This window comes from Entelurus aequoreus, linkage group LG02 (assembly GCF_033978785.1).
Source record: "Entelurus aequoreus isolate RoL-2023_Sb linkage group LG02, RoL_Eaeq_v1.1, whole genome shotgun sequence".
NCBI classification, from domain to species: Eukaryota; Metazoa; Chordata; class Actinopteri; order Syngnathiformes; family Syngnathidae; genus Entelurus; species Entelurus aequoreus.
In genome coordinates this window covers 36,938,010-36,956,587 of record NC_084732.1, presented here as the reverse complement: position 1 = coordinate 36,956,587, position 18,578 = coordinate 36,938,010, and the positions used below count along the sequence as shown (strand labels likewise).

At 40.8% G+C, this 18,578-nt stretch overlaps 2 protein-coding genes across 3 annotated transcripts in view; one reads left to right on the top strand and one right to left on the bottom strand.

The window, feature by feature from the left end:
* Positions 1 to 1,632: 1,632 nt before the first annotated feature.
* pdcd2 (programmed cell death 2) lies at positions 1,633 to 16,783 on the bottom strand. 2 transcript variants are annotated; one of them, XM_062026191.1, is made up of 6 exons: positions 16,566 to 16,783; positions 3,445 to 3,553; positions 3,326 to 3,382; positions 2,894 to 3,226; positions 1,928 to 2,142; positions 1,633 to 1,844 (listed from the first exon to the last, which is right to left on the bottom strand). In XM_062026191.1, the coding sequence occupies exons 1-6, from the start codon at positions 16,689 to 16,691 to the stop codon at positions 1,665 to 1,667; spliced, it is 1,020 nt and encodes a 339-aa protein (XP_061882175.1). In that variant the 5' UTR covers positions 16,692 to 16,783; the 3' UTR covers positions 1,633 to 1,664. The 2 variants fall into 2 exon arrangements, with proteins under 2 accessions (XP_061882175.1, XP_061882167.1); XM_062026183.1 differs by lacking the exon at positions 16,566 to 16,783 and adding an exon at positions 3,904 to 4,216 and having other exon boundaries at positions 1,635 to 1,844.
* The window catches only part of rhoua (ras homolog family member Ua), a 15,399-nt gene continuing 13,412 nt past the window's right edge, over positions 16,592 to 18,578 (top strand). The window contains exon 1 of the mRNA XM_062026223.1: positions 16,592 to 17,136. Within this exon, the coding sequence (XP_061882207.1) occupies positions 16,878 to 17,136 (259 nt within the window). The 5' untranslated portion in view covers positions 16,592 to 16,877. The remainder of the gene's footprint in view (positions 17,137 to 18,578) is intronic.

Genomic DNA, 18,578 nt, shown 5'->3' with positions numbered 1-18,578 from the left:
GGTAAAAGCCAGTAAATTAGAATATTTTGAAAAACTTGATTTATTTCAGTAATTGCATTCAAAAGGTGTAACTTGTACATTATATTTATTCATTGCACACAGACTGATGCATTCAAATGTTTATTTCATTTAATTTTGATGATTTGAAGTGGCAACAAATGAAAATCCAAAATTCCGTGTGTCACAAAATTAGAATATTACTTAAGGCTAATACAAAAAAGGGATTTTTAGAAATGTTGGCCAACTGAAAAGTATGAAAATGAAAAATATGAGCATGTACAATACTCAATACTTGGTTGGAGCTCCTTTTGCCTCAATTACTGCGTTAATGCAGCGTGGCATGGAGTCGATGAGTTTCTGGCACTGCTCAAGTGTTATGAGAGCCCAGGTTGCTCTGATAGTGGCCTTCAACTCTTCTGCGTTTTTGGGTCTGGCATTCTGCATCTTCCTTTTCACAATACCCCACAGATTTTCTATGGGGCTAAGGTCAGGGGAGTTGGCGGGCAAATTTAGAATAGAAATACCATGGTCCGTAAACCAGGCACGGGTAGATTTTGCGCTGTGTGCAGGCGCCAAGTCCTGTTGGAACTTGAAATCTCCATCTCCATAGAGCAGGTCAGCAGCAGGAAGCATGAAGTGCTCTAAAACTTGCTGGTAGACGGCTGCGTTGACCCTGGATCTCAGGAAACAGAGTGGACCGACACCAGCAGATGACATGGCACCCCAAACCATCACTGATGGTGGAAACGAAAGCAAATTTTGCATTTCCTTTGGAAATCGAGGTCCCAGAGTCTGGAGGAAGACAGGAGAGGCACAGGATCCACGTTGCCTGAAGTCTAGTGTAAAGTTTCCACCATCAGTGATGGTTTGGGGTGCCATGTCATCTGCTGGTGTCGGTCCACTCTGTTTCCTGAGATCCAGGGTCAACGCAGCCGTCTACCAGCAAGTTTTAGAGCACTTCATGCTTCCTGCTGCTGACCTGCTCTATGGAGATGGAGATTTCAAGTTCCAACAGGACTTGGCGCCTGCACACAGCGCAAAATCTACCCGTGCCTGGTTTACGGACCATGGTATTTCTGTTCTAAATTGGCCCGCCAACTCCCCTGACCTTAGCCCCATAGAAAATCTGTGGGGTATTGTGAAAAGGAAGATGCAGAATGCCAGACCCAAAAACGCAGAAGAGTTGAAGGCCACTATCAGAGCAACCTGGGCTCTCATAACACCTGAGCAGTGCCAGAAACTCATCGACTCCATGCCACGCCGCATTAACGCAGTAATTGAGGCAAAAGGAGCTCCAACCAAGTATTGAGTATTGTACATGCTCATATTTTTCATTTTCATACTTTTCAGTTGGCCAACATTTCTAAAAATCCCTTTTTTGTATTAGCCTTAAGTAATATTCTAATTTTGTGACACACGGAATTTTGGATTTTCATTTGTTGCCACTTCAAATCATCAAAATTAAATGAAATAAACATTTGAATGCATCAGTCTGTGTGCAATGAATAAATATAATGTACAAGTTACACCTTTTGAATGCAATTACTGAAATAAATCAAGTTTTTCAAAATATTCTAATTTACTGGCTTTTACCTGTATGTGTAAAACAAATATCCAGTACAATATATTGTGAGGGGAAATAAGGCACTGTACGTAATATACTTTTATGGCTGTTTAATTTGACTTGGCAAGCCTGAGCCGAAGTCCTGCTTCCAAATGAACTCAAGGCAGTACTGATCGTCATGGCTACAGCTGACAGAACAGGTATAGACTGCTAGAGTCCCCCAGTCGATACTGTCTCCCGTGGAGTCCACACACAGACTATTGAGCAGCTGGGGCATCACCTGGATGTGTGCACACAACACAAAGATAAGGCATTTGGAGCGGAGGTTGAGCTTTGTACAGGAAAGCCCCCAAAAAAACAAACCTGGAATTCAAAAGTCCTTTTGGCGCCACAGGTGCATGCTGGGATGTCTGTATCTAAAGGGACGTGATGCAAAGACACCCACAGTGGGGATCCGCCTCGACTGTAACGCAACACTTGCTGAGGCTCCGGTGCAATCTTCCTTTTAAAGCGCTGGAACACCCGGTCTTCCTCCGTCTCATGCATGGCCATCTCCTCCAGGTCGGTCTCTGCAAGTGCTGGAGAAAAAAAAGCAATACCTGCTTTAATTATACTGGAAATGCATACACAAAATAGTAAACTTGTTTTTAAACATTTGGATGTCTACGTTGTTCCGCAACAGTCTCATAAGTGGTGGTAAAGAGCGTTAACTAGCCATCAAGCAACTATTTTAAGTACCGTATTTTTCGGAGTATAAGTCGCTCCGGAGTATAAGTCGCTCCGGCCGAAAATGCATAATAAAGAAGGGAAAAAAACATAAGTCGCACTGGAGTATAAGTCGCATATTTGGGGGAAATTTATTTGATAAAGCCCAACACCAAGAATAAACATTTGAAAGGCAATTTAAAATAAATAAAGAATAGTGAACAACAGGCTGAATAAGTGTACGTTATATGACGCATAAATAACCAACTGAGAACGTGCCTGGTAAGTTAACGTAACATATTATGGTAAGAGTCATTCAAATAACTATAACATATAGAACATGCTGTACGTTTACCAAACAATCTATCACTCCTAATCGCTAAATCCGATGAAATCTTATACGTCTAGTCTCTTACGTGAATGAGCTAAATAATATTATTTGATATTTTACGGTAATTTGTTAATTTCATACATAAGTCGCTCCTGAGTATAAGTCGCACCCCCGGCCACACTACGAAAAAAAACTGCGACTTATAGACCGAAAAATACAGTAGCTCTGTAGTATTTGGCTGCATTCAGAAGAACAACAATGTTGCTTATAAACTATGGTTTTATAGTGTTTACTTTCTGCTATGGCGGAACAGTCTGCACCCGTCTGACTGATGGCCTCATCTACTTCATCCCCCTCATCCTCCTTTTCCTCTTCAGGCTCTGTTAAGAGCTCAAACTGCGGGAAGAGAAACGGGCAGGCCGATGTTTCTTTGTGGCCACCGCAGCAGCACTCCTGCTTGTGCGCGTTCTTCCAGTGGAGCGTCTGGTGGTGTTTCCCGCAGTATGTGACAGCGTGGCAGCGAGAGCAAGCTTTGTTGCCGGGGCAACCGCACAGCCAACACAGCTTAACTCCAGAGGTGGGCAGCACACTCTGGTTTGGATCAAAGTCGCACGGGGCTTCAGTCTCTGCAAATACGGGAAGGAAAAATCCTCCTTATCAAATCTATTAAAAAGGTGAACACATTAAATTTCTAAAATACTGCAATCACGTATCAGGATTCACACCTGCTGGCGGCTCGTAGGAGTAGAACTCATTCCTCCGAGGCAGCTGACTTCTAAATACTATAAGACAAAACATTAGTCAGAACATGACGATATTTAAAGTGATTACTGCCAGCAGGTACCTTTCATACAGCAGCTGTCACTACGTACGTAACATTTGGGGTTTTTACAACAGAACACAAAGAGGGTTCTGTGGAAACTTCTGTCTTGACCTGGAATTGGAGCGTAGACCTAAAGGGAAATATTGGCATTGTTACATTATGAGTGCATACATGTTTGGAGGATGTAAAAACAAAACATTATGTCAATTTGGGTGGTCATATTAATATGCACACATTCCTGATAAGATCTGGGGTTTTTGTATGTTGACTTCCTGTTTGAACCCCTAAGCCACCATGGCTGGAATGAACATACCCAATTTTTCATCGGCAGGTAAGGTTGAACACTGCTAGCTAGGTTGCTACATACGTTTTGTAAAGTCCAAACAACAAATGTTTCGTAACAGTGCCTTCAAGTGATTAATTAACATTAAACGCCCGCTTCAAGCTACTAAGTGAAATCCCGCCTTTTGGTAAACTAACCTGCAGGAGAAAGAGCATCGGCAGGCGACATGTCTCACACTCCAGTCCGGACAGTGAGGGCAGGCCTCGCAGGGAAAGCCACGCCGGTTTCCCCCCAACTTTACTGGGGAACTGCGGGGAGCAAAGCCACCAAGACTCCGCGTCCTCCAGGAAACCCAGGACTACCTCCGGCGAAGACATGAGGGTGTTTATCAGCGAAAAAAGTAAACACGGCTAAACGGTAGATACCGGAAACAATGTGCTTGTCAACGCATGCCTGGCCCAATGCAGAAGCACGTCCGTGTAGAAACGCTAGTAAAAATGTTTTAGTTCCGCTAATAAAACACATCAACGTAAAAAGTAATGTTATTGGTAAGTTGTACGGTATAAATGCCAGTAAATAATATAGCTTTATTTACCATATAGACAGGCTGGTTTACAGCCACTGTTTCGTGTAGTCGGTGACAGGTTGTTTGTAAAAACAGAAAGTTAAATACAACCATGTACATACTGTAGAGCAAGGATGTCAAACTGAAGGCCTGGGGGCCAGATCTGGTCCTCCACATCATTTTGTGGCCTGCAAAATCAATCAACCAATCAAAGTGTATTTATATAGCCCTTAATCACAAGTGTCTCAAAGGGCTGCACAAGCCACAACGACATCCTCGGCTCAGATCCCACGTCAGGGCAAGAAAAAACTCAACCCAATAGCCGCAATGAAACCTCGTAGGGAATCGCAGTGCAATGGATGCCAAGTGGATACGGTTAATAATGTGAGAATCCAGTCCATAGTGGGGCCAGCAGGGGATCATCTTGAATGGAGACAAGTCAGCAGCGCAGAGACGTCCCCAACTGATGCACAGAGGAGTGGTCCACCCCCGGTCCCGACTTTGAACAGCTAGCGCCTCAACTGCGGTCACCAGATAACTTCGCCACGCAGGAGAGGGGGGCAGAGCAGAAAAGAGACGGCAGATAAACTGGTCTAAAAGGGGGTCTATTTAAAGGCTATTGTATACAAATGAGTTTTAAGATGGGACTTAAATGCTTCTACTGAGGTAGCATCTCTAACTGTTACCGGGAGGGCATTCCAGAGTACTGGAGCCCGTATAGAAAACGCTCTATAGCGCGCAGACTTTTTTTTGGCTCTGGGAATCACTAATAAGCCGGAGTTCTTTGAACGCAGATTTCTTGCCGGGACATATGGTACAATACAATCAGCAAGATAGGATGGAGCTAGACCGTTCAGTATTTTATACAGAAGTAGTAGAACCTTAAAGTCACATCTTAAGTGCACAGGAAGCCAGTGTAGGTAAGCCAGTATAGGCGTAATATGATCAAACTTTTTTGTTCTTGTCAAAAGTCTAGCAGCCGCATTTTTTACCAACTGTAATCTTTTAATGCTAGACATAGGGAGACCCGAAAGTAATACGTTACAGTAATCGAGACGACACGTAACGAACGCATGAATAATGATATCAGCGTCTCTGGTGGACAAAACGGAACACATTTTAGCGATATTACGGAGATGAAAGAAGGCCGTTTTAGTCACACTCTTAATGTGTGACTCAAACGAGAGAGTTGGGTCGAAGATGATACCCAGATTTTTTACAGTCCCTTTGTGTAATTGTTTGGTTGTCAAATGTTAAGGTCGTATTATTAAATTGGTGCTGGTGTCAAGCAGGACCGATAATCAGCATTTCTGTTTTCTTAGCGTTGAGTTGCAAAAAGTCAGTGGACATCCATTGTTTAATTTCATTAAGACACGCCTCCAGCTGACTACAATCCGGCGTGTTGGTCAGCTTTAGTGGCATGTAGAGTTGGGTGTCATCAGCATAAGTGAAAGTTAACACCGTATTTGCATATGATGTCACCTAGCGGCAGCATGTAGATGCTGTAGAGTGCAGGGCCAAGAACCGGACCTTGTGGAACTGCGCACGTTACCTTAACATTCTTCAAAGTCACATTGTTATGGGAAACGCACTTCATCCTGTCAGTAAGATAAGAGTTAAACCAATACCTGTTTTGATACGTTCTAAAAGAATGTTATGATCGACGGTATCAAAAGCAGCACTAAGATCAAGTAACAGCAACATGGATAAAAGCCTCGAAATAATATGCGTCAAAAAAGTACTTTTCTTGCCAGATGTACTTATTCTTTCCATTTTGACAGGAAAAAAATAGATGTACTTCATGTGATTGCATATCTTTCAAACATTTATATTATCCAGGAATGCAACAAATATTGTCATATTTTTTCAAGATGGCAGCGCTTCACGGCGGCAGCTTCTTGCATGCGCTCTTGGAAGTGTAGACCGATTTGGCAAAAATACCCGTCAATTCAGTCAATTTCATGGCTGGCTCACAGCGTGTTCACCCCGTGATCACTTACGACCGACTTAAGATTCTGGATGTGGAGAGATCGGGCCATTTTGGGCTGAAAGATGCGTGTACGGTGGACCTACTCGCTAGCTTGGGAATTCTTCGCGAGCTACATCCAGCAGTGGCCTTTGAAGCAGCGGCGTCCACTACCAGCGGGACCGTCAACGAAAGAGACGTAAGCGGTGCGCTCGGAAGCAGAAGCGGGGATGTCGGGCGGGGCTAACAACAAAGCTAAAGGCGTTGTTGTTAGCGGGGCTAACGAGAAAGCTAAAAGCTAATCCTCAAAGAAGCGCTAATAAGGAGTCTGTTAAACTAGAACTAGCCAGCGCCAGGCTGGATAATCCCTGCACACATAGCAATTCTCTTAGAATAATATACAACTCACATAATGTTTTTTCTGCGTCAGAGGTGGACATGCATTTTACTGAGATGGCAAACAATCTAAAAATTCCTGTCATATCAATTCCTAGATATGGTCGAAATTATTTAAAGTGCACTACGCATAATAAACGTAACATTATTAATATTGCTACTACGGATACTTTCAACAAAAACTCCTCAAAACAGCCCACTACCTATAATATGGGCTTTTTAAACATAAGATCATTGTCTTCCAAAACGTTATTAGTTAATGAAGTCATTAGAGACAACAATCTTGATGTCTTTGGTCTAGCCGAGACCTGGCTCAAACCAGACAAATTTTTTGCGCTGGGTGAGGCGTCTCCTCCTGGCTATACGGGAACGCATATTGCCCGTCCCATTAAAAGGGGTGGGGGTGTTGCACTAATATACAACAAAAACTTTAGCCTTACCTCGGACCTAAATAATAAATATAACTCGTTTGAGGTGCTTACTATGAGGTTTGTCACACCGCTACCTCTGCACCTGGCTGTCATCTACCGCCCCCCAGGGCCCTATTCGGACTTTATCAATGAATTTTCAGAGTTCGTTGCTGATCTAGTGACGCACGCCGACAATATAATCATAATGGGAGACTTTAACATCCATATGAATACCCCATCGGACCCTCCATGCGTGGCGCTCCAGACTATAATTGATAGCTGTGGTCTTACACAAATAATAAATGAACCCACACATCGCAACGGTAATACGATAGGTCTAGTGCTTGTAAGGGGTGTCACCACCTCCAAAGTTACGATACTCCCGTACACTAAAGTAATGTCCGATCATTACCTTATAAAATTCGAAGTTCTGACTCATTGTCAACAAACTAATAATAATAATAATAACTACTATAGCAGCCGCAACATTAATGCTGCCACAACGACGACTCTTACTGACCTACTGCCTTCGGTAATGGCACCATTCCCAAATTATGTGGGCTCTATTGACAACCTCACTAACAACTTTAACGACGCCCTGCGCGACACCATTGATAGTGTAGCACCGCTAAAGCTAAAAAGGGCCCCTAAAAGGCGTACCCCATGGTTTACAGAAGAAACTAAAGCCCAGAAATTATCATGTAGAAAGCTGGAACGCAAATGGCGTGCGACTAAACTTGAGGTTTTCCATTAAGCATGGAGTGATAGTTTAATAACTTATAAACGCATGCTTACCTCAGCTAAAGCTAAATATTACTCAAATCTCATCCACCTCAACAAAAATGATCCTAAATTTTTATTTAGTACAGTAGTATCGCTAACCCAACAAGGGACTCCTCCCAGTAGCTCCACCCACTCAGCAGATGACTTTATGAATTTCTTTAATAAGAAAATTGAAGTCATTAAAAAAGAGATTAAAGACAATGCATCTCAGCTACAACTGGGTTCTATTAACACAGATACGACTGTATATACGACGGACACTGCCCTCCAAAATAGTTTCTCTCTCTTTGATGAAATAACATTGGAGGAATTATTAAAATGTGTAAATGGGACAAAACAAACAACATGTTTACTTGACCCAATTCCTGGGAAACTTATCAAGGAGCTTTTTGTATTATTAGGTCCATCAGTGTTAAATATTATAAACGTATCACTTTCCTCTGGCACTGTTCCCCTAGCATTCAAAAAAGCGGTTATTCATCCTCTACTCAAAAGACCTAACCTCGATCCTGACCTCATGGTAAACTACCGGCCGGTGTACCACCTTCCGTTTATCTCGAAAATCCTCGAAAAAATTTGTCGCACAGCAGCTAAATGAACACTTAGCGTCTAACAATCTCTGTGAACCTTTTCAATCCGGTTTCAGGGCAAATCACTCTACGGAGACAGCCCTCGCAAAAATGACTAATGATCTATTGCTAACGATGGATTCTTATGCGTCGTCTATGTTGCTGCTTCTTGATCTTAGCGCCGCTTTCGATACTGTTGATCATAATATTTTATTAGAGCGTATCAAAACACGTATTGAGATGTCAGACTTAGCCTTGTCTTGGTTTAACTCTTATCTTACTGACAGGATGCAGTGTGTCTCCCATAACAATGTGACCTTGGACTATGTTAAGGTAACGTGCGGAGTTCCCCAGGGTTCGGTTCTTGGCCCTGCACTCTTTAGTATTTACATGCTGCCGCTAGGTGACATCATACGCAAATACGGTGTTAGCTTTCACTGTTATGCTGATGACACTCAACTCTACATGCCCCTAAAGCTGACCAACACGCCGGATTGTAGTCAGCTGGAGGCGTGTCTTAATGAAATTAAACAATGGATGTCCGCTAACTTTTTGCAACTCAACGCTAAGAAAACGGAAATGCTGATTAACGGTCCTGCTCAACACCGACATCTATTTAATAATACCACCTTAACATTTGTCAACCAAACAATTAAACAAGGCGAATCGGTAAAGAATCTAGGTATTATCTTCGACCCAACTCTCTCGTTTGAGTCACACATTAAGAGTGTTACTAAAACGGCCTTCTTTCATCTCCGTAATATCGCTAAAATTCGTTCCATTTTGTCCACAAACGACGCTGAGATCATTATCCATGCGTTCGTTACATCTCGTCTTGATTACTGTAACGTTTTATTTTCGGGCCTCCCTATGTCTAGCATTAAAAGATTACAGTTGGGACAAAATGCGGCTGCTAGACTTTTGACAAGAACAAGAAAGTTTGATCATATTACGCCTATACTGGCTCACCTGCACTGGCTTCCTGTGCACCTAAGATGCGACTTTAAGGTTTTACTACTTACGTATAAAATACTACACGGTCAAGCTCCTGCCTATCTTGCCGATTGTATTGTACCATATGTCCCGGCAAGAAATCTGCGTTCAAAGAACTCCGGCTTATTAGTGATTCCTAGAGCCCAAAAAAAGTCTGCGGGCTATAGAGCGTTTTCTATTCGGGCTCCAATACTATGGAATGCCCTCCCGGTAAAAGTTAGAGATGCTACCTCAGTAGAAGCATTTAAGTCTCATCTTAAAACTCATTTGTATACTCTAGCCTTTAAATAGACTCCCTTTTTAGACCAGTTGATCTGCCGTTTCTTTTCTTTTCTTTTCTACTCTGCTCCCAACCCGGGGTGGACCGCTAGCCTGTTTATCGGATGGGGACATCTCTACGCTGCTGACCCGTCTCCGCTCGGGATGGTTCCTGCTGGCCCCACCATGGACTGGACTTTCGCTGATGTGTTGGACTTTCACAATATTATGTCAGACCCACTCGACATCCATTGCTTTCGGTCTCCCCTAGAGGGGAGGGGTTACCCACATATGCGGTCCTCTCCAAGGTTTCTCATAGTCATTCACATTGACGTCCCACTGGGGTGAGTTTTCCTTGCCCGTATGTGGGCTCTGTACCGAGGATGTCGTTGTGGCTTGTACAGCCCTTTGAGACACTTGTGATTTTGGGCTATATAAATAAACATTGATTGATTGATTGATTGATATACTCCAAACATTTATTGTTGAAATAAAAATAAATACTTATATAGCTGCTTGAATTATGATTTCAAAATAACATCAAATTGTACACTGTAAAAAGGACAATAGATTTTACGGTTAGAAAAACAAAAAACAGACCCTTTTCGTGTGAGGTCATACAACTTCCGATTTTGAAGACAGTCGCCATATTGGATGGGTGAATGCAAGTAAACAGGGCATGAAAAAAATACAAATAAGTTTAGAACTGCTGGCAAATGGGGGTTAACTGCTAAATTGTGGGTTGCTCCAACAAAAGTGGGCAGTGTACGGCATCGTTCTTTCAACTTCCAGCCGTCACCAATAACCAATGCGAAAAAACGGAGAAACTGTCAAGGAAAAGGCGAGAACAGCGGAGCCTATCTAACAACATAAACATTTGCCTATGTCAGAGTTTGCTCTCATCATTTTTTTCATGGTAGATATAGCTTTCTTAAATATAAAGTTGAATATTGTTTTTTACTATAGGGAACTTAAGGACACCGGCTAGGGCGCATACAAGTTAACTTCTTTTGTTGTCGTAATATCTTGATCAGAAAGTCCAGCTAAAATGTGGCATGGTTTATTCTTGTTATGCTGGTAGTAGATATATTTTTGTTATTTGTAAGACCTATTACATGTGTGATGTTCGTGCAGGTATCAGTGTACCATACTTGATCGTAAAATACAGACCGGAATTTTTAAAATTTTTTTTTTTAGTAAGATACCAGAACATGCAGCCACTAATGTAATGCATTACCTTTTAATGCCAGGAAAAACTCTGAACATTACTCATGTTTTCTATGTTTTTTGGAAAACTCTCTGTCTTGTTCAATGATGACGACATAGGTTGGGATCCTTCGTTGAAACTCGGCCACCAGAAACTGATGTCACCGAATCCTCATCCAGGCAATCGTTTGCATCAGATTGAAGAGAAAAGGAAAATAAATTAAGCGGTGGAGTCACTAATTAAATTCATCAGTCAAACATGATTAAAAAAACAGGACATTCCCTTGCATTTTAACGATCCCACCAGAAGCAATGAGTTCTCAATGTCGGATTGACTTAACTGCGGCACAGATTAACAAACTTCATGAGAATTACAATGAATTTGTTTCTGAAAATATTAAGCTGAAAGAAGAACTTGCTAGTTGTAGGTTGTCAGAGGAAAGCCTGGTTGGTAATGATCAAAAATTGAAAATGTATACAGGAGTACCCAACTTAAAGTTTTTATGGTTTTGTACAGTAGTTCACTGTCTCAGTTTTAAACAAATGTTACTTCTGAACAGGCTTAAACTTAGGTTTTAAAACAGTTACTTTTCTGGGTTGTTTTTTGTGTCACCGAACACCATCAGTTAAGTTTTCATAAATGTCCTGAATGTGATGTATGACAAACTGAAGTCATACATTTACTGGCCAGAGAGAGAATAACTGAGGAAGAGTGTGCCAATGGAATTCAAAAAGCACTTTGGTCTGCAAGTAACTGTAATAGCTGATTGTTTTGAAATCTTTATTGAAAGACCTTCAGGTTTAACAGCTTGTGCACAGCCTTGGTCAAACTATAAGCACCACAACACTGCAAAGTACTTGATTGGGATCACTCTTTAAGGATATGTTACCTTTATTAGCTGCAGCTATGGAGGATGGGCACCAGACTAGTTTTTTTTTTTACCAATGACTCGCATTTTGAACAAACTGTTTCATGTCGATATTGCTTGTATTCCGTCACAAAGTAAAAACCAGTGGTGGTCAACCAAGCCAAGATAGCTGTGAACTATTGAGTACAAAAAGGGGCTTGATTCTTACTGCAAAAAGCGTATGCGAGCAAAAAATCTAACTATGCAATGTAATAGATACTTTATCAAAAAAAGATTTGTCGAGTGATATCAAGGATTATACGTTGGTCACGTTCGCAAACATATCAAACTATTGAGCTCTAGACACCATTCTACACGACAAAACAGATGGAAACTTGGAAAAGCATGGGGGTCTACAACTTATTTGTGTCGGGCTGGGTCAAGGAAATTGGTATCAAGACTCTCCCGGATAAATATTAGGCCTGCGAATCTTTGGGTGTCCCACGATTCGATTCAATATCGATTCTTGGGGTCACGATTGGATTCAAAATCGATTTTTTTCGATTCAACGCGATTCTCGATTCAAAAACGATATTTTCCCGATTCAAAACAATTCTCTATTCATTCAATACATAGGATTTCAGCAGGATCTACCCCAGTCTGCTGACATGCAAGCAGAGTAGTAGATTTTTGTAAAAAGCTTTTATAATTGTAAAGGACAATGTTTTATCAACTGATTGCGATAATGTAAATTTGTTTTAACTGTTAAATGAACCAAAAATATGACTTATTTTATCTTTGTGAAAATATTGGACACAGTGTGTTGTCAAGCTTATGAGATGCGATGCAAGTGTAAGCCACTGTGACACTCTTGTTCATTTTTTTTATTTTTCATAAATGTCTATTGATAATGTCAATGAGGGATTTTTAATCACTGCTATGTTGAAATTGTAACTAATATTGATACTGTTGTTGATAATATTCATTTTTGTTTCACTACTTTTGGTTTGTTCTGTGTCGTGTTTGTGTCTCCTCTCAATTGCTCTGTTTATTGCAGTTCTGAGTGTTGCTGGGTCGGGTTTGGTTTTAAATTGGATTGCATTGTTATGGTATTGTTTTGTATTGTTTTGTTGGATTGATTAATTTAAAAAATAAATAAAAAATAAAAATTAAAAAAATTAATAAATAAATACATTTAAAAAAAAATATTGATTTAAAAAAAATTAGAATCGATTCTGAATCGCATAACGTGAGAATCGGGATTCGAATTCGAATCGATTTTTTCCCACACCCCTAATAAATATGCATCGTTCTTGCTCGGTTAAGGTTCCATTTCATGATTTAACTTTGCGTCTACTGCCATGTTTGTTGTTGTTGTACGCCCCTGTGTTTTTCTCTGTCCTTATCAAACTATAATTATGGATGTCAACATTGTGTATGTGCTGAAAGCTTCATTTATGATTGTTGCCTCTGCTAAAAGCTTAACTCTTTTAGCTTTTGCTCACATTTGCTTTCTTTTATTTAGACTCGCCGAGTTGGTGCTTTTCGAAATACTCGTAGCAAAAATGTGTTTAAGAAATACAAATATTATCAAGATAACACTTAAATGGGAAATTATAAATGTAAAAATTATATCAAACAAACCTTTAACAAAGTGATCACTGAAAACTCATGCGTTTTTCAACTCTGCTCTCTTGGACTAGAGTGTCAGCTGCTTTTATCGTTGTTTTTTCGTAAAATCTAGCACTCTTTTCGCCATTTGTGATTACCTATCGAGGAACTCTGAAGAAACGTTTATCCTTTTCGCGATTTGAACGATTCGTACAGCCGAAAACAACACAATCATAGGGCACTTTTTCTTTGAGAAAGGCTAAATGGCGCCTAGTACCCATTGAGAACAGAACTAGGTTGACCACCACGCATATTTAATGGGCGGGACGTGAGTCGGACGCGACGTCAGTAAAATCCAAGCAATTGTTCTCACTGACAGAGGCTTTGATGTGGCAGAAAGCATTGCACAGGCAGGATGTGACCTGAAAATACCTGCATTTGAAAAGCCCGCCATCTGCTCTCGATGTGGAGTAGACAAGATTGCACTACAACTACACTGGGCAAGATAGTAACTGTGTGCTGAGCTATTGAAAATATGTGCCAGTCTGTCATTCCAAATTTTTTAAGCTGTGATACCATTTCTGTGCTAGATGTATTTGCTGATGAATTTTGTTTATTTTAGTTTTAGACATGCATCTAATTGTATGCACAGTGCACACTGAGGCCCAGAGCTTGATGTTGCTCCTTTAGTTTTTTTCCACGGCGTAGAGGTCTATATTGTACATCATCCCACACTTGTTATCATGCCACCTTCCCAAAATAGCATCTAATCCGCTCCAATAGTTTAACAAAGATTTATTAGCCATAATTAGTCACTGTCAAATCGTATTTGTCGTTGCCATGCCAAAACTACAGACATCCAAATAAGGCTGCAGTTGTGACAAGTGCTTTGATGACGTCAAATGATCGAAAACAGTCTACAGATGCCTCGCAAATTGGCCAGATCATACGTCAAGCTGTCCGCCATCTTGCAGCAGTCATTGGTGAAGACAGCAGCAAAACCGTATCACTTATGTAAATTAATAGTTTTCATACATTAAGTAACTGCTCCAAAAGGAGACTAGACTACTGTTGGTGTCACAATTTGATAAATTAAAAAAATGTCTCGATGATTGCACTTTAAATGTGCTACATTAATAACTATAAATCTATGAATAGTATGATTCTTTAGAGCCACGTAAATGAGCGATTTATTCAAAAAACACTTTGCTGTCACATTGACTTGTACAGGTTGACGGGGCAGTGTTGACTAAAGATAAAATTGTTTTTAATTTTTAAGATGAGCTTTTTTAGATTTAACATTTAGGTTTAGATTTAACATTTGGATTTAAATTTAACATTTAGATTTATATTTAAGATTTAGGTTTAGATTTAAAATGTAGATATACAATTTAGATTCAACATTTGATTTAAAGTCAAATGTGATACAATTAGCTAAATGTGAGAAAAGTGAGTTAAATCTGATAAATATATCTGTTTGAAAAGTGCGAGTGAACTTTTACATTCGGCGCCCCAAAGTCTGCCCCACAACAAGAGGAGAGAGAAAAATAAGGAAGTAATTCATTTCAACTTACAGTGGTGTTCCGTCAGGGCCAGCAAGGCCTTCTCTGCTGGCTTAACATAACCAGAAATCATAATCATAATTAAAGATAAATGTATTTTTTAATTTACTTTCCCTAAATATCTAAAAGTATTCATATTTTCTTCATGTCATATTATGCTCCTTCCAGCGCTTTGTTTTTAGGTTATAGAGTTTTTATCCAATCAGAATTCAGCTAGCTTATGTTGCCATGCTGTACCAAATCTGCCCGAAGCTTTCAGAATCAACAATGCAGGCGTCTGTGCACTGTAAGTGAACGGGCACATACAGGTGATAGACAGTTGCGATAGCCAATCAGATCACGAGTTATTGTCAGTAAGGCCTTCTAGATGGCCTAAGGCAGATATATAGTGATGTTATGAGCTAGATAACATAAGAACTCCATTACTCAGCATGCCACAGTAGTGAAGAGCATGCGCAGTAGCCGCGTTTAGCCAAGCCGGCAGCGGGATGGTTTTGATGAGCACGCTGTGGAGTAAACTTTAAGAACTCAGCCAACACACCTCGCCTGCATCTTTTATGATTAGACAAGACTACACATATATTTGTCTTGTGAGACCATGTCGGCCAACCCTGGAAACTTGAATGGGTTTGAATATATATATATATATATATATATATATATATATATATATATATATATATATATATATATATATATATATATATATATATGTGTATATATATATATATATATATATATATATAATAGATTGTGCGTTCAGATATTTTATTTCTTTATTTACAGTACCACATAAGATATGTTTTAATTGCTGATGCGGGTTTATTGATTTTTAAATGCGCCAGAAAATAACCCGTTATGTACACTGTTGGTGGTGATTCAATGGCCAGTAGTGCGTAAATGTGTTTCTGTATAGTATTTCTCCAGCAATGGCCATGTGGGGACATAAATGATGGTATTTTGAGAGGTAATCATTGAAGTCGGCAGCACGGTGACACAGGTGTTAGTGCATGTGCCTCACAATACGAAGGTCCTGAGTAGTCCTGAGTTCAATCCCGGGATCAGGATCTTTCTGTGTGGAGTTTGCATGTTCTCCCCGTGACTGTGTGGGTTCCCTCCGGGTACTCCGGCTTCCTCCCACCTCCAAAGACATGCACCTGGGGATAGGTTGATTGGCAACACTAAATTGGCCCTAGTGTGTGAATGTGAGTGTGAATGTTGTCTGTCTATCTGTGTTGGCCCTGTGATGAGGTGGCGACTTGTCCAGGGTGTACCCCGCCTTCCGCCCGAATGCAGCTGAGATAGGCTCCAGCACCCCCCGCGACCCCAAGAGGGACAAGCTGTAGAAAATGGATGGATGGATCATCGGACATCACTGAAGGCCTAGGTGGGAAACGCACGGCCCGCCACTGCAACTGAATAAAATGGCAGATTCATGCAAGGTTCTTCGGGTAAACCTTGACCATATTTGGACAAATCCGCTGATGTAAGGAAGGCAAAAAGTCACTAAAATCTCAAATTCTAAACTGTGTGTGTGGAGCAAATTTGTTACTATAAATATCTGCGTCATGTGTCGTTGTTTTTTTGCATAAAAAGATCCCTTCAAAAGCCAAGAAAAGTTTCCAAATGTGGACAAGCTATGATACAGCAGCGAAAGAGAACATGATACAGGAGGAAATGATTGTTACCTACTCTCTCACTCACGCACGCGCACCAACACGCACGCACGCATGATGTCACTAGAAGGGGAGTTTGGAGTCTCCGAACTGGACCAACACTTCCATTGAATGTCTCCTCTTTCAACAGGACTGCTGCCATGTAGCTCAGAAAGGACACGCCATTGTTTTTGGCGAGTAGGAGTTTCAAGTTCAACAAAATCCGGCTAACTATGGAAACTTAAACGAGAGTCTCGTCCGAAAGAAGAAAACCGAAAGAATGGGCGAAGCGAAAAGTGTCCGAGGTCGCCAGGACCGAGACCGAGACCTTCCCTTATAGGGCGGCTCCATGTCCCCCTCCTGCCCGTGCCAGATGCCTACGAAGACAGCCCCAGTGTCCCCAGCTCCCCCCGTACCGCCGAGGAGGCTCCGCGGTCGGGACGGAGGCTCGGGCAGGACGCGGCGGTCCGGGGCTGGAGGAGCGGAAAGGCGGGTGAAGTGTGTCCTGGTGGGGGACGGAGCTGTGGGCAAAACCAGCCTGGTGGTCAGCTACACTACCAACGGTTACCCCACGGAATATGTCCCCACTGCTTTTGACAACTTCTCGGGTAAGATTCACTGCCTTGTCTCCGTTAAACAGCTGATATAGTTTACTATTGTTTTTAAGGACCAACTGGTAAAACGCTAGTCAAAGATCCTCTATAAGTGACAAGACCTCTATGCTGTTTTAGGACCTACTGCAAAAAAGCTTGTCAGATACCTTGAGAGTTTCTTGTTTTTAGTACTTTTTCAGACCAATACAGTACATTGTAGTAGATTGTAAATAATTCATTGTATATACTCTGATGATTATCTTGTGTGATGACTGTATTATGAAAATAGTATATATCTGAATGATGAATCAATTTAAGTGAACCCCGACTTAAACAAGTTGAAAAACTTATTCGGGTGTTACCATTTAGTGGTCAATTGTACGGAATATGTACTTCACTGTGCAATCTACTAATTAAAGTTTCAATCAATCAATCAATACATGTACCCTAACTGGAGAAAATTCTTTTTGGTTGAAACAACGATGTAAAACACAGTACTGTTGTTAATGTCTAATGTATTACTGTCCAAAACAGTGCTGAACTGTAGGTTGGTTGTGTGGGTTGAACAAGTTAACTCATGCAATTAATCACAAACATGTCAATACAGTCCTGGTCAAAAGTTTACATACACTTGTAAAGAACATGTCATGGCTGTCTTAAGTTTCTAATCATTTCTACCACTCTTATTTTTTTGTGATAGAGTGGTTGGAGCACATACTTGTTTGTCACAAAAAACATTCATGAAGTTTGGTTCTTTTATGAATTTATTATGGGTCTACTGAAAATGTGACCAAATCTGCTGGGTCAAAAGTATACAAACAGGAACATACATCATCAATTTTGGTGACGTAGAAACGTTACAATCAAATCAAATTAGCTTCATGGCATGGCTTCTCAACTTCATGTGAGTGATTATGATTGACGACACCTGTTGACTTCTCTGAGCCCATTTAAATAGGGCTCATGTGATGCAGTCATTAGACTCGGTTACAAACGCGACAATGGGAAAGTCAAAAGAACTCAGCACAGATATGAAAAACGAATCATTGACTTGAACAAGTCAGGAAAGTCACTTGGAGCCATTCCAAAGTAGCTTAAGGTCCCAAGAGCAACTGTGCAGACAATTGTTCGTAAGTATAAAGTGCAAGGCACAGTTTTGTCACTGCCACGATCAGGAAGAAAACGCAAGCTATCACCTGCTGCTGAGAGAAAATTGGTCAGAATGATCAAGAGTAGAGATGTCCGATAATATCGGCAGATAAATGCTTTAAAATGTAATATCGGAAATTATCGGTTTCAAAATTATCGGTATCTGTTTAAAAAAGTAACATTCATGACTTTTTAAAACGCCGCTGTGTACACGTACGTAAGGAGAAATACAGAGCGCCAATAAACCTTAAAGGCACTGCCTTTGCGTGCCGGCCCAGTCACATAATATCTACAGCTTTTCACACACA

Excerpts from the sequence above, each read along its gene's own strand:
- pdcd2 (XM_062026183.1), bottom strand. The coding sequence starts at position 4,083 with ATGTCTTCGCCGGAGGTAGTCCTGGGTTTCCTGGAGGACGCGGAGTCT. Across the intron at positions 3,554-3,903 it reads CGATGCTCTTTCTCCTGCAG|GTCTACGCTCCAATTCCAGG; the intron begins GTTAGTTTACCA and ends ATTTCCCTTTAG. Across the intron at positions 1,845-1,927 it reads AAAGGACTTTTGAATTCCAG|GTGATGCCCCAGCTGCTCAA; the intron begins GTTTGTTTTTTT and ends GCACACATCCAG.